Source organism: Periplaneta americana, chromosome 6 (assembly GCF_040183065.1).
Source record: "Periplaneta americana isolate PAMFEO1 chromosome 6, P.americana_PAMFEO1_priV1, whole genome shotgun sequence".
Taxonomy (NCBI): Eukaryota; Metazoa; Arthropoda; class Insecta; order Blattodea; family Blattidae; genus Periplaneta; species Periplaneta americana.
In genome coordinates, this window is record NC_091122.1 from 182,941,979 (window position 1) to 182,957,475 (window position 15,497).

Consider the following 15,497-nt stretch of genomic DNA (forward strand, 5'->3'; position numbering starts at 1 on the left):
ATCAACATTGTTATCGTCATCAGTCAACATCGTTATCGTCATCGTCATCATTGTCAATCAACATCGTTGTCATCATCGTCATCATCACCGTCATCATTGTCAGTCAACATCGTTATGATCATTGCCATCGTCATCATCATCGTCGTCAGTTATCATTATAGTCATTGTTATCATCGTAATTGTCATTATCGTCATCATTATCATCGTAATTGCCATCGTTGTCATTATTATCGTCATTGTCATCGTCATTATAATCGTCATTGTCATCATCATCGTCGTCAGTTACTATCGTCATCATTGGCATCATCGTCATTATCGTCATCATTATCATCGCCATCATCATCAGTTACCATTGTCATCATTATCATCATCATTATTGTCATCGTCATCATTGTCATCGTCATCATTATCGTCATTGTCATCATCAATTATCGTCATAGTCATTGTCATCATTATCATCATCATTATTGTCATCGTCATTATTGTCATCGTCATCATTATCGTCATTGTCATCATCAATTATCGTCATATTCATTGTCATCATTATCATCGTCGTCGTCATTGCCATCATCGTTATTATCATCGTCATTGTCAGCATCCTCATCAGTCATTATCGTCAATGTCATCTTCATCAGTGTCATCGTCATCATTGTTTGAGAAAATGATTGCATGTACACATGTGAAAGAGTATCAGTCAAATGCCATTTAACAATAAACATATTATTATTATTATTATTATTATTATTATTATTATTATTATTATTATTATTATTTCGGGTAGCTCGGTTAGTAGAGGAACTGCTACGGTTTCATTCCCGGTTTGTGTCGGGACTGTTCTCGTTGCAAAACTTGGGATCGGGCCCGCTGCTGTCAAATTGAGTACGGTACGGCGTCGAAGTGTTGTGCCGACTACATAACTCATTGCAATGCCGAGGTCATGGAGCTTTGCCTCTATACTCCCCTATAAGCCTCCTTCTTCATCATTTCCAGAAAATGATTGCAATACATGTAACTTTTAACAGTCAGAACTCTGTTACATGACTGGATGAATTGAAAGTGAATGGATGGATGACGTTTTCATACATGTCTATTATTATTATTATTATTATTATTATTATTATTATTATTATTATTATTATTATTATAAGTGATCTTATGACTATCCTTATTGAACATCTCGAATGCATGTCCCCAACGTTCGTCCAGATTTCAGCTGATCGTCTGCAAATTTATGATGACAGAGTAGCCAATTCTCATTTCCTAGGGTAACATCTGGATGCTCCCTTTCTATCCTTTGTTTTAAAGAAAATATAAACTGCTAATCCTTTCATAAGAATTTTAATTAACGTTTCGCTAAGAAAGGCAAGAGAAGTCAAATCTTTGCTACACGGAATTTTAAAATCTCTCTCTTCACTGCCCCGTTGCATATCAACTGCGAACTCGCACTATAAAATGATTTATGCGCATATCAAGGGTGTTTTAAACATAGCGGAGACTTTCATTTCTTAATAGAAAGGTTAGACCTACGTTCACTGTATCCATTTTAATGTAATAGTGTCTATTTTTATTTATTAATTTACGTCTTATCCTGTTATGCTAGCAGCTAACATTGTTTACAGAAACATAACGTAAACATAGTAGGCCAAGTTTATTGCTGTGAAATCCGATGGAAATATTCGTAATGGTAGAATAAACAAAACAATAACTTGAAAAACGGCCTAGTGTGTAACAAAAGGACACATATTATAATGAAGAGTTTGACATCGGGAGTCTCATACGTTAAGTTGGTACGAGATGCAGGGCAGTCGTGAATAGCTCCATTCAATACCACGTGTAAAGGTGGATCTGTACGGTTCAACTTTTTCACTTCTAGAATTCTTCTTGTGATAGTACGTTAGCAGTTGTTGGCCAAGATAAGATATCTCCATAAAAATACATTTTTTCGCTGGGGACGTAAGGAACCAATTTCTTAATGTCGTTTAATTTTTGCCAGTAATGGGGAGCTTTCCTAAGTATGCAATAGATCAGTCATGTCAATTGATGCCCATAGGCACGAGCGCGCGCTTTAGAGCTCAGGAGAGCCTGAGCGCTTTACAGCGGAAAGGAAAGAGACAGACGAAAGAGGTGGTATATGCCGCTTGGTCGAGCTATATACAGGGATGGCCAGCACTGATTCAATAGATAAAGGGAAGAGAACTTATTAAAATTGTATCCATATTAATTTTTAGATTTGTCTGAGAAGTGTAAGTGGATTATAAGAATGTAAGTTTTAATTTTAATGCTCATTTTTCACAAGTTTGATTTTTTTTATTCAAAAGAAATATTTTCTCAACTTTTTTATAATAATAATAATAATAATAATAATAATAATAATAATACGTGGCCCTACACCCCGTGAAGGGCCTAGACCGACCAGACGGCTGCTGGCCTTACGCCCACATACCGAAGCAGAGGTGGACGATCATCCAACCAGAATGGAGGTATCGTGTGGTTAGGACGATGATCCCCCAGCCGTTCAAATTTTTTTTTACAGAAAAGTGAAATTTTCACATTTAGGCCTATTTATTTAATAACCTTACAGAATGTTTTCGTAAATCTAATATACCGTAAATACGTATTACTGAAGATAATGTATTGAAAATTTTGAAAATATTCGCATGGAAATTGTTTGTAAGGAAATGAATTAACAAAGCAACTACTGTTACATCATAAGCAAAAGATATGTGCCCATGTGTTGTAAAAATGTCAGCTCTATAGCTTCAGCACATTTCGAGAAAACAATTTAATATTCTGATGATAGGAAGTTGCTCACAAATATCACCTTAAAAGCATAATGCGATAAGAGTTTTGTTTTTGATTAGTTTATTGATTACTTTTATAAGGCTAAAGAGACCATCAATATCAATTCCAACTTATCATGTCATACTCAACCTTTTTTTTTTTTTTTTTTTTTTTTTTTGGGGGGTTATCACTTTCTCTATGAATGATGTGTTTCATCCATTTAGTACAGTATAGTTATAGTACTATGGAATTTATGTGAATATTCCTTCTTAACTCTTTATTGTGTTATTAACATTTAAAACAAAAGTGCAATATTAAGAAATCAGTGTTAGTACTTTTGTTTTATAGACATTATAGATAATAACAAACAGAAAGAAGCCATATAAAAATAACGACATAAAATTTCGCGTTCCGTTTGAAGTTTGTGCACCACTGTTTTCTTAATCCAACTGGCTGCTTATTCAAATACACAATCCTTCCCCTTTCCATACTTAGCGCTTGATGCCCGCGCACGACGTCAAGGTCAGAAAAATGCGCTTGGTTTGACATTACTGCTATAGATGAAGGCAAGTTTGGTCTTGGTTTTCCTGCCGCCAATTCAACAATATCGATGAGATGAGTGGCTCCAGTGAAGTATTATTGCAGTGCATTCTATTGGAAAAGCTCGCAACTATGCAATCGGTAGAATATCACGTGGTTTCAGCTAGATATGCCGTTTTCGCACATAATGTGTATCTATTATTACTGAGTCGATTGGCACCACGAAGTCAATTTAAAAAAAAGTGGAGATGTGGCCTTTACCAAATAACTGAAGTTTCTGTGATGTGACTTCGTCTTTAAATAAACAATCCGAATAATAATACAACTATTGTAAAGGACCACGCCTGTGGAGTAACGGGTTAGCGCGTCTGATGGCCCTGGTTCGATTCCCGGTCGGGGCAAGTTACTTGGTTGAGGTTTTTTCCGGGGTTTTCCCTCAACCCAATATGAGCAAATGCTGGGTAACTTTCGGTGCTGGACCCCGGACTCATTTCACCGGCATTACCACCTTCATCTCATTCAGACGCTAAATAACCTAAGATGTTGATAAAGCGTCGTAAAATAACCTACTAAAAAAAAGAAAAAAACTATTATAAAGTAGATTAAAATATTATTAACGTTGCTGTTTACATACGGAAGAGAACATATTTACAACAGTCATTATGATGGTATTTATTGAAATGCCTTGTAATGTTATAACGGAAGACACATGATAAATATGTTTATTGCAAATAAGACGCTTAATACTATCGCAATCTAAATACGGAAGTATTCTTCTTCCCATCCCAAGTTATGTATAGACGACGTCTCTCATTTACGTCCTCGTTTAGAAATACGAACATGAGTGCAGCTCGCCTGGTGCGGTGGAGGGAGGGAACTACGGTTTGAGGGGGAATGCACTCACGGGTCACAAGTGGGCACTGCTGCAGTAGGTCTTGGATGACAATAGTAATATGCGTTACAAGAGCGGTGTGTTGAAGTTTTCATGTTCGAGGAAAAGTTTGAAAAAGCGAAACGTAGTTGAGCTTTTTTAATTTCCGAGAATTGAAAGAAAACATACCGCTAGTGTATCGTACATTATTTTGTGCGAAGATCGTTTATTACATACCTGAAAGAGGAATTTCTAATTAGTTGCAATGAAATCTCCATCTTGGTTTCTGTTCAATGACGGCAAATTTGCAAAACAAAAATCTTCAACATCGTTGCTTTAAAATGTTTTCTGTGTTTACTATACTCCAGCAGGCCGTGATATACGTCGTCTGTCTTTTTTTTTTTTTTTTTTTTTTTTTTTGGAGTTGTAGAGTTTACTTAATTTTTAAAAACAATAATTAACAGTGCAATTTAGGTGAAATTGCAGTGGTAAGTTTCCAATTAATAATTTTTACTATATTGAACGTGTCTAAAAATAATATGTTAAAAGCCTAAAGCAGTAAAATGAATATGTCACTTAAGCGGTAAGAAGAGGGAAATTGTTATGTGTGTTAGGTTGGGAATACTGAATGTGGAATTTTAGACTTACCGCGGGTTGGTTTTGTGCGGAAACCAAGCAAATACGCACGATCTCGCACAAAATATTATGGTGTGTTTAACAAATCGAATCCAACCAGACGTGTTAAATGGGGAACGAATGTGATGTAGTCTAATTCTGAAGTATCAAATGTACTGTAGCATGAATTTTCAAATGAATCCAATCCAATTCTCTGTAATGACATTAATATTATTATTATTACTATTATTATTATTACTATTATTATTATTATTATTATTATTATTATTATTATTCCGAATGATATAAGGGGTTGTTGGACAATAACTTCATTTAGGTCAAAATTACATAAATTCTTACTTAAGAGATTAATTGCTCATTAATATTTGTTACTTATAATGAAACTAACATCTGTCCATTCTTATTATTATCATTAATTTCTCTAAATAGATTTACAAAACCTCTAATGACAATTACATTAATATTTTCATTATAGAAATAGAAATATATATATTCTCCCTGTAACATAGTCCTAGTAAGCTTATATTAAATTAATTTTCATCATTTTACTAGCTATCTCAAATATTAAATTAATTATAATTCATTGAATTAAATTAGCTCATAAATTAAGTTACTACTTTACCTTATAGATTTATCTAAATTTAAATAAATATGTAGTGAAGAATATTGCTGGAGAACCTTTTAAGTGTAGTGTAAATATTTGTAATTTAAATTTATGTATTGTATTGATTAAGGCTGGTTGAGTGGAAGAGAAGGCCTTATGGCCTTATCTGCCAGCGAAAATAAAACATTATTATTATTATTATTATTATTATTATTATTATTATTATTATTATTAAAGAGTGTCAGCCTTCGTATTCCTATGAGGGACATGAGACATCACAAACTCTTCTATATTAGGAATTCTAAATCTTCCTCGCCGGTCTCCAGATGTTTTAATTTTTTTATATTTTTTTTTGTATTTTATTGGGTTATTTTACGACGCTTTATCAACATCTAGGTTATTTAGCGTCTGAATGAAATGAAGGTGATAATGCCGGTGAAATGAGTCCGGGGTCCAGCACCGAAAGTTACCCAGCATTTGCTCGTATTGGGTTGAGGGAAAACCCCGGAAAAAACCTCAACCAGGTAACTTGCCCCGACCGGGATTCGAACCCGGGCCACCTGGTCCAGATGTATTAAACATGCTAACTTACATGTAGGCGATTTCGATCCATTCAATATAAAAGTATTAGAATATGACAATGCCTTTGCTAATATTATTTGCATAACCCTATATTAATTGGTAGTAAGAATCAACTCCTTTCCCTAATAATTTTATAGTATTAATTGTTGTAAATTAATCATTGTAATCTAGTATGTTCTTTATTTTGTTGTTAACTCAAGTATTTAATTTGTACCATAGTTGTTCATTTTAATGTGTTAATTATATCACTGTGCTGGACTTTTATTGGCCAATGGCTGCTGTCCAGCACATAAATACCAATAAATAAATAAATAAATTATTATTATTATTATTATTATTATTATTATTATTATTATTATTATTATTATTATTATTATTATTATTCATTACAATTTCAAACAACTCACTGGCGTCATATTGATGTGTGAATCGTTTCGACTGTCAATTGCATTGTTGGCTGGAGACTAGGCCTCGTGGAATGACGAAGCGATTATGAAGTAGAAGGCTCCGCTTTGTTAAATTTAAATGCGAGGAGTAATAGTTCATTTAACATAGTCTGATCACAGTCTAGTATATACAGTCACGAAGCCTGAGTTGTGAGGGTGCTAGGAACAATAGACTGTGCCGTTACTGTTTCCCATTGTCTGTAATGAGGCGATATTAGCGATCCTAGTGGTTAGCAACTATCTATGGTTGCATATTTACTACGTATTGAACTTCGTGACTATATACTAGACTGTGGTCTGATTCTGAAGTATTGAAATGTAGTATTACTTTCCAAATGAATTAAAAATCCAATTCTCTGTAACAATAATAATAATAATAATAATAATAATAATAATAATAATAATAATAAAACAATTCATTGGCATGATATTGATGTGAGAATCGTTTCGACTGTCAATTGCATTGTTGTCTGGAGACTAGGCCTCATGGAATGAGGAAGCGATTATGAAGTAGTTAACGAATAGGCTGCGCTTTGTCGAATTTAAATGCGGGAAGTATGAAAAAACAAATGAAAATAAATACCGAAACTTTATTTTAAATCCGAATCATGCTCACAATAACAATCACGAACAGCATAAACGTTTCACGCAATTATAGGGATTCAGTGAATCCGGTCAAGATTTTTTTGTGCATTCTCCAGTATTTACGCCATAAAAGGCGTAATGCATTTTATGCTTTTTCGCATACTGATTAGAGAAGTGTTATTGAGTTTAATAAAAGAAATTATGGACACAAAAAAAGAAAAATTGCTTTGAAATAACAGTGTCGCACAGGCTGTTCTGAAAATGCCATACGGGCGCACATGACATGATAAGAGGCGACAAAAACATATCAAGTCAGAAATGAACTTAACTCATATCGTTCATTCGTATAATATTGGCGTCTTACTAATAAAAATCCTATATACAGATGTTTAACTGTCTTATACTTATACAATGACTAGCTCGTTTATAAGTCGTGTGTAAATTCCTTACTAATAATCACTACATACGTCGTGTATAACAGTATAACTGTTACACAGCTACGTCATAGTTTCGTCATTACTTCGTTACGAAAGGTAATAGAATATCTGAGGTTCTCTATTGCATCCGGTAGAGCGCTCTAGTGTGGCGTGTTAAATATCGATAGTACAACTGGCTCTAATCGATTACCACACTACATTTTGGTCAAAGAGTACAAGCTACAGCAATATTATTCTAATAATTCTATGATTTTTGGTTTGTTCTTCTGTGGTCACAAGGTAACCATCATCATAAAATGACAGTCGATATGAACAGCTGTTAGAGGGGCGGCCATTTTTTCGCTATATACAACGCTTAAACAAAGGGTTTCGTGTATATAACTACTGCAGAGCAATTCCCATTGTATAGTTACAGCCTGTGTATACGTCCATAGCTTATTCACGGTTTATTAGGGAACCCAAGAGATGGAGCTTAATCTGAGACGATTCTGACCGGCGTCGGGGTTGTATCCGGCGTGGCTTAGTGGATAAAGCATCAGCACGTAGAGCTGAAAACCCGGGTTCAAATCCCGGCGCCGGAGAGAATTTTTCTCCGTTCCATCACTCTTTCATTATTAGTAAGGTTTTCTGTCTCAACTCTGCATAAGTCTCGTATAAAAACTATACACTGTTTATTAGTAAGACTGATAATGATTAAATCACTGTTTATACACTGTAGTAACAGCATATTGAACGTTTCTGTTCTTCAGGTGGAAAGAGGAGCGACACGCGGTAAATGGTGAGCTGCTGCTCTCTTCCTGCAGCGACTCACCTCTCGCCCCCACGTCGCCGACCTCTCCTTTCATCCCTGGTGGTCCCGGCAGTCCCTGGGGCCCTGCTGGACCGGCTGGACCTGGTACTCCGGCGGGGCCGTCCTCTCCTTTCGTCCCTTGTCTTCCTATCTCTCCAGGAGGACCCTTCTCTCCGGGAGGTCCTAGCGCACCGGGCTCTCCTCGAAGACCCTGGGGTCCCGGCGGCCCTGCAGGTCCCTGATGTGAAAATAGAACATTAAGGCCCAATTGTATAAAACTACCTGACTAAAGACCAATTTTGATCGAAGATCGAAAAGGAAACCGAGTTCAGACACTTCTTCTATTGTATAAAACTTTTCTGCGATCAAATTACCTTGGTTCAAATGCAATCTAAGTTCACGTGAAAAGGATTTGGCAACATCGCATAAACAGGTGAAATACGTGATGCGCGGACCATGTTATACAGGTTTGTTCAGTGTTGCCAATCTAGCGATTTTAACTCTTTTTCAACAAAAAATTCTTTTAACTTTTATATTGCTTAAATAGGGATTTAGTGACCTTTTTAGTACCCCATAGTGACAAAATTTAATCTTTCTTTGTTGATAATGAGAAATCTAGCGACTTTACAACTACTTTTTGGCGACTTTCCGTATTACACTCTGTTGGAGACACTGTTTTTTTTTTTTCAATGTAAATAATGGCGGACAATAACAAGAAGGTTGACTGTTCTCCAAGTTGTTATCATGTTATGGTGTTTGATACTGCTAAACATAATAAAGCTTTATAAAACGACAATTTTCGTTTAGTAATACAGTTAATTGAATATTTATGAATGTACCTATCATATCCAGTAATAATTAATGGTTGTTATAAACATAATATAATTATAGGTTATGTTATTTGATACTGCTGAACACGATAGAGCCTTATAAAATATAAGAATGTTTGTGTATTAAGGCAAGAAATTGAAAGAAATATATATATAAATGTACCTAACATTTCTATTAATATTAATAATAATGGATATTTTATTTGCACAATCTGTCATTCGTATATTTCAAACAGAAAAGAAATAACTGAACTTGGATCATCTAACTTAACCGGAGAAATTTCTTCAGTCAAAATTGACTTTAGTTTGAGACAAATTAATCTCAGATTAGACTTTATACAACACAAAATTCCAAGTTAAGCTGAAACAAGGATCAATTTAACCTGTGATCTAAGATTAAATGGTTTATACAATCGAGCATAAGTGAAAGAATTTAGCCTGATAGTGAATGGGGGTTGTGTGAAGACGCTTGACACATTCAGGCCCAATTGTATAAAACTCCCTGACTAAAGATCAACTTTGATCGAAGATCGAAAAGTGAACCGAGTTCAAACACTTCTTCTATTGTATAAAACTTTTCTGCGATCAAATTACCTTGGTTCAAATGCAATCTAAGTTCACGTGAAAAGGATTTGGCAACATCGCATAAACAGGTGAAATACGTGATGCGCGGACAGGTTTGTTCAGTGTTGCCAATCTAGCGACTTTAACTCTTTTTCAACAACAATTTCTTTTAACTTTTACGTGGCTTAAATAGGGATTTAGTGACCTTTTTAGCACCCCATAGTGACAAAATTTAATCTTTCTTTGTCGATAATGAGAAATCTAGCGACTTTACAACTACTTTTTGGCGACTTTCCGTACACTCTTTTGGAGACACTGGTTTTTTGTGCAATGTAAATAATGGCGGACAATAAGAAGAAGGTTGACTGTTCTCCGAGTTGTTATCATGTTATGGTGTTTGATACTGCTAAACATAATAAAGCTTTATAAAACGACAATTTTCGTTTAGTAATACAGTTAATTGAACATTTATGAATGTACCTATCATATCCATTAATAATTAATGGTTGTTATAAACATAATATAATTATAGGTTATGTTATTTGATACTGCTGAACACGATAGAGCCTTATAAAATATAAGAATGTTTGTGTATTAAGGCAAGAAATTGAAAGAAATATATATAAATGTACCTAACATATATATTAATATTAATAATAATGGATATTTTATTTGCACAATCTGTCATTCGTATATTTCAAACAGAAAAGAAATAACTGAACTTGGATCATCTAACTTAATCGGGGAAATTTCTTCATTCAAAGTTGACTTTAGTTTGAGACAAATTAATCTCATATTAGACTTTATACAACACAAAATTCCAAGTTCAGCTGAAACAAGGATCAATTTAACCTGTGATCTAAGATTAAATGGTTTATACAATCGGGCATAAGTGAAATAATTTAGTCTGATAGTGAATGGGGGTTGTGTGAAGACGCTTGACACATTCATAGTTTATGCTTTGTTTCTAAACGATATTTCATACAAGTTGAGAGGGAGGGGAGCGACACAGTGCAGATTGTCCCGTTGTGTATGCTGTAGAGTAGCAACTAGCGGTGGAGAAAACATTAATCTTCTGCCCTCACTGGCTTTTTAATGTGCCAGTTGATATAAACAGCAATAACATTAAATACAAACGCTTAGTATAGATTTTCGAAATATAGATTGCCGGTAAACATTTTCAATAATAAGAATTTTCACTATGTTCAAAGTCTATTAGTCGAACGTTAGTAAGATAGCCAGTAGCATCTTCCCCTTCACGGATAGTAAAGAGTGTGAGTAGAGGGGAAAGCCTATCAACCAAACTGAAATGGAGATTAGACTATTTCGTTTAGGTAAGATTTATCAGAAGACACTTTCGACATAGCCGTGCTCAGTCGATTACCTGACGGCTTCTGACCAAAGAAAAATGGACTTCAAATCCACGTAGAGTCAGAGAATCCATAGTAAATACAGTGGGTGTAGAGTAGGTTTTATTTTTCTGTTATACTAAATAGTCTGATGCATTTGAGAAGATATAAAATTCCTATAAAAAGTCTCCCGGCTGTGACTGAACCCAATCTACGACGCTGTACTGCAACTCTTCAATCGTCAAAGAGCTGCGATGCAAGTCACTTCTTCATATGCATGAAACGATGGTAATCACTAGACGCCAAATCAGGGCTGTATGGAGGATGACCAAACACTTCTCTGTTCAAATTTTGCAGTTCTGACTCAGTACGCTGCGCAGTATGAGGGCAGGCTTGTCGTGCAAAAAACCACCCGAGTGCAACGTGGTGGATTTCAGCCGCATTTCAGTTTTCGCCACAAGAAATCGTATCAGCTGGCGGGATTCTCAATTACAGCACACGTTTTGAACACGCGTAGCACTGCAAGTGACAGCCATACGATCCTCTCTGTATCGCTACTCGAAGTGAATTGTATCACGCAATATTCGCTGTAAAGGGGGCGTCGCTATGCCGATCACTGCGCGCTTTGTCTGAAAATAGGTGTTACTTGATGAATAGTCCTCTAACTTAGGCATTTAGTGTACTGACAAACTAAAAATAACCGACTGCCATACGCCAAGTCCCCTTGGGGAGACTTCGGTTGATTTCGTGAGAGCTTAGGTTCACACGTGAACGAATTTCTTATGAACGTTTCCTCTTTTTTTTTTTTTTTTTTTTTTTTGCTTTTCCTGTCCGGTTATAGATCAAGTGTTATGAATAATCTATAATGAAGATATATTCAAGGTGTAAATTAGGTGCAAAAGAAACATTCTTTTCTTAATCGTGTGAACCAGGCGCTGCCCGAAGTGGACTTCAATAAATTCACGGTACAGAAGATCGTTCTCTCTCTTACTTTTTTTTTTTGTCTAAGGCTGTACAGTGTACATAGTTTACATTAAGACTCAAGCATCGTTTATAGGCATGAACACTATCATGATCTTCGGGTTGTATTTTACTTTACTCTCTTGGTAAGTGACACTTATGTGAGTTTTAAATCTTTTACAATTTTCATCCAAATTTTATGAATTTTAAACTACACAAACATGCCTGCAATACTATCATCTGTACAAAATTTGGTGTCATTAGGGCTAATAGTTTTTGCAATAACATTTTTCAAATGTATTTTATATAGATGTCACTAAAAAGGCTCCTTGCATCATAATTTTCACAATTTTTAGTTCATGTTTGCTCAAAAGCTTCAAAATAGTCATGGGAACATAAATTAATTAGTTTTTTTTTTAGCTCGGTCTGAATAGAGAGTCACAATAAATTTTTAAGTCGATTTTCTTAATTTTTCGCCATTATTTCACCATAAGAAGAGGTTTTGTTGGGTTTAATACCAGCACAGAAGTGTCTCACAACTAGAATTTTATTTTTTAGACTTTGCTCGAAGTATTTTTAAAACATCACGCTGTTGTCGGATCGCGTAAGATATCTGCTCAGAGCGGGAACAAAAACAAATCCGCCCAACTGTGAAGAAATGAGAGAGAACGTTGATCCGGACAGAGATGAGTACATTAGTGAAAGGTAGAAAGGAAAAGAACACAGCTCTGCAAGACAGATGTAGACAAGGCTCTGGATCACGGCTACACTGAACTATAGCAGGCTGGAGCACGCGAAAATTGGCAACACTGTAAGGTTACCTAGCGAAGAGAAGTGTGATGATTGTAAAAACGTTCAATGTTGATAATAACATTGAGAATGTTCAGAATTAATCATTATTGTAGTGAATTTTGTGCACGTTTTATGGAAGAAAAGATCTCGTATTGCAGATGTTTGGATGATTTGTAAGTTGTTATGAAACATTAAAGCCCTACGAACACATGAATGGATTGCTCTGTCTGTTGAGCTGATGATTTGTTGTTCTCTCATTGTCAGATGCCAAAGCATTGCTGTGTTTCTTAACTGTGCATCTGTTTCTAAGAAAGAGGGACGCATTTCAGTATTCTGATTTGCAGATTACAAAGAGCAATGGATAGGAGTAATTTCACATTGCGATTGGAAACGCACATCTGACAGTGTTGTGTGTAGTGACTTTTAATGAAAGTGTTGTGCAAAGAAGAGAACATTATACTGAGAAGTATGGAGAATAGGTATTTAGAACTAAGAAGAAAGTCAATTGGAAAGAAGAAAGTTGAAACACAGTTTTGGAAAAGTGACAAAATATGTACGGTATTTTTTATTCGTTATAAATGTCGAAAGCTACGTTTCTAATAGCCTATATGTGAAACATCTGATGTTTTAAAATTCCTTTTCAATATGAAAAGTTACATTTGTTCGGATCAAATTTCTGTACATTTAAAAGATAACACTAAAATTCTTCCAATCATTTATTATCATATACACTGCTCTCTTAAACTGAGTATAGGCCTATTGAGAATTAAATCAGTGGCTTTCTCAAAACACGCTATGAAATGTTTCATGTAAAACAGTTTTTTTCTCGAAAAGGAAGTAAAAACGAGCAAAATTGTGTTAAACATTTTTGTTTGAAATATCTCAAATAATTCTACTTTAAATTCTACTTGAAGCAAGTAAAACGTTAGGGTTGGAAGTAAATCCCTAAAAGACTGTCTCGTGACCAGAATATTGTACGAAATGGAAATATAAAAATTGGAGACTTATCCTTCGAAGAGGTAGAAAAATTCAAATATCTTGGAGCAACAGTAACAAATATAAATGACACTCGGGAGGAAATTAAACATAGAATAAATATGGGAAATGCCTGTTATTATTCGGTTGAGAAGCTTTTATCATCCAGTCTGCTGTCAAAAAATCTGAAAGTTAGAATTTATAAAACAATTATATTACCGGTTGTTCTGTATGGTTGTGAAACTTGGACTCTCACTTTGAGAGAGGAACATAGGTTAAGGGTGTTTGAGAATAAGGTTCTTAGGAAAATATTTGGGGCTAAGAGGGATGAAGTTACAGGAGAGTGGAGAAAGTTACACAACGCAGAACTGCACGCATTGTATTCTTCACCTGACATAATAAGGAACATTAAATCCCGACGTTTGAGATGGGCAGGGCATGCAGCACGTATGGGTGAATCCAGAAAAGCATATAGAGTGTTAGTTGGAAAAGCTGAAGGAAAAAGACCTTTGGGGAGGCCGAGACGTAGATGGGAGGATAATATTAAAAATGGGTTTGAGGGAGGTGGGATATGATGGTAGACACTGGATTAATCTTGCTCAGGATAGGGACCGATGGCGGGCTTATGTGAGGGCGGCAATGAACCTACGGGTTCCTTAAAAGCCAGTAAGTAAGTATATCTCAAATAATAACTCCTCTGAAATTATTGGCATTACTTACCGTTCACCTTGTATACATTTAATATTTTGTTACAATATACTCTTATAAGAAAGCCTGATCAGTTGGAAGGAGAAACACATGCCATGGCATTAAAATCCTTAATGAAAATCATTATATGTTTTGATTATTATATTTTGATTTGGTGGACTTGGCTACTGCTGAAGGAGTTTTAAAAATTGCCTAAAACGCTTAGGCATATTATTCTTATTGTTATATAAGAATCTGAATATTTTACAATGATTTGTTACGTATTTTGTTGTATTACATGGATCATATGCGGAGACTAAAAGAAAGTCAGAAAATAGGAAAGATTGGAGAATGCTGGGTTTGCAATGAAAGACCTGCCCTTGGACAAAGAAGTATAAATGAAAAACCTTTCTTTAAAAATACTGGAAAAAATAATTTATATGGGGAGAAAACTATCACTAGGAGACGAATTTGTACATCAAACGAACTTCTGTGAACTCATTTCCAACGTTGCCACATTGTGCCCCAGCCTTCTAGTTCAGTGTAGTAGTTGTGTTACTACTATAGTATTAAATATGAATGGCTTCTAGAATTAACAGCAAATACCTACCTTACTATAATAATACCGGACAGCTAGCAGTTTTGCGTTCGAACGACGCTGGTGCTGCTACCTACCTGCCGGTGTGGAGATACTCGCGAAACAAGCTGTAATCAACTGCAATGTATATTGTTGGTGGGCTAGTTAATAGTTTTATTAATTAGTACTAGTGTTAAAATGTCAGGGTGTATAAGTGCTGTTTATGATTGTGACAATTGCAGCATTACAAATTGCTCCAAATCGTACTTTCGATTTCCGACAGTTCATAAAACGTGAGTCAACAACATTCTTTAGTAGGCCTAATTCCTTCGTCTTTGTGTTGATAGAAAAATTGAAATTAGTTTTTTTTTATTTAGACCTAATAAATGAATAGAAGTTAAAATGTATTAGCTTTTAAGGTTTTATCAAATTAAGTTTTATTGTTGTCCACATGCCTTTACTAATTATTGCAAGCATGAGATTACTATCAA

General features: G+C 35.1%; 1 protein-coding gene across 2 annotated transcripts in view; it reads right to left on the reverse strand.

Moving 5' to 3' along the window:
- LOC138702111 (collagen alpha-1(XI) chain-like) overlaps positions 1-15,497 on the reverse strand; it is a 210,498-nt gene that overhangs the window by 37,682 nt on the left and 157,319 nt on the right. For both annotated transcript variants that reach the window (XM_069829693.1, XM_069829692.1), the window contains exon 20: positions 8,294-8,510. In XM_069829693.1, the coding sequence (XP_069685794.1) occupies positions 8,294-8,510 (217 nt within the window). The remainder of the gene's footprint in view (positions 1-8,293; positions 8,511-15,497) is intronic.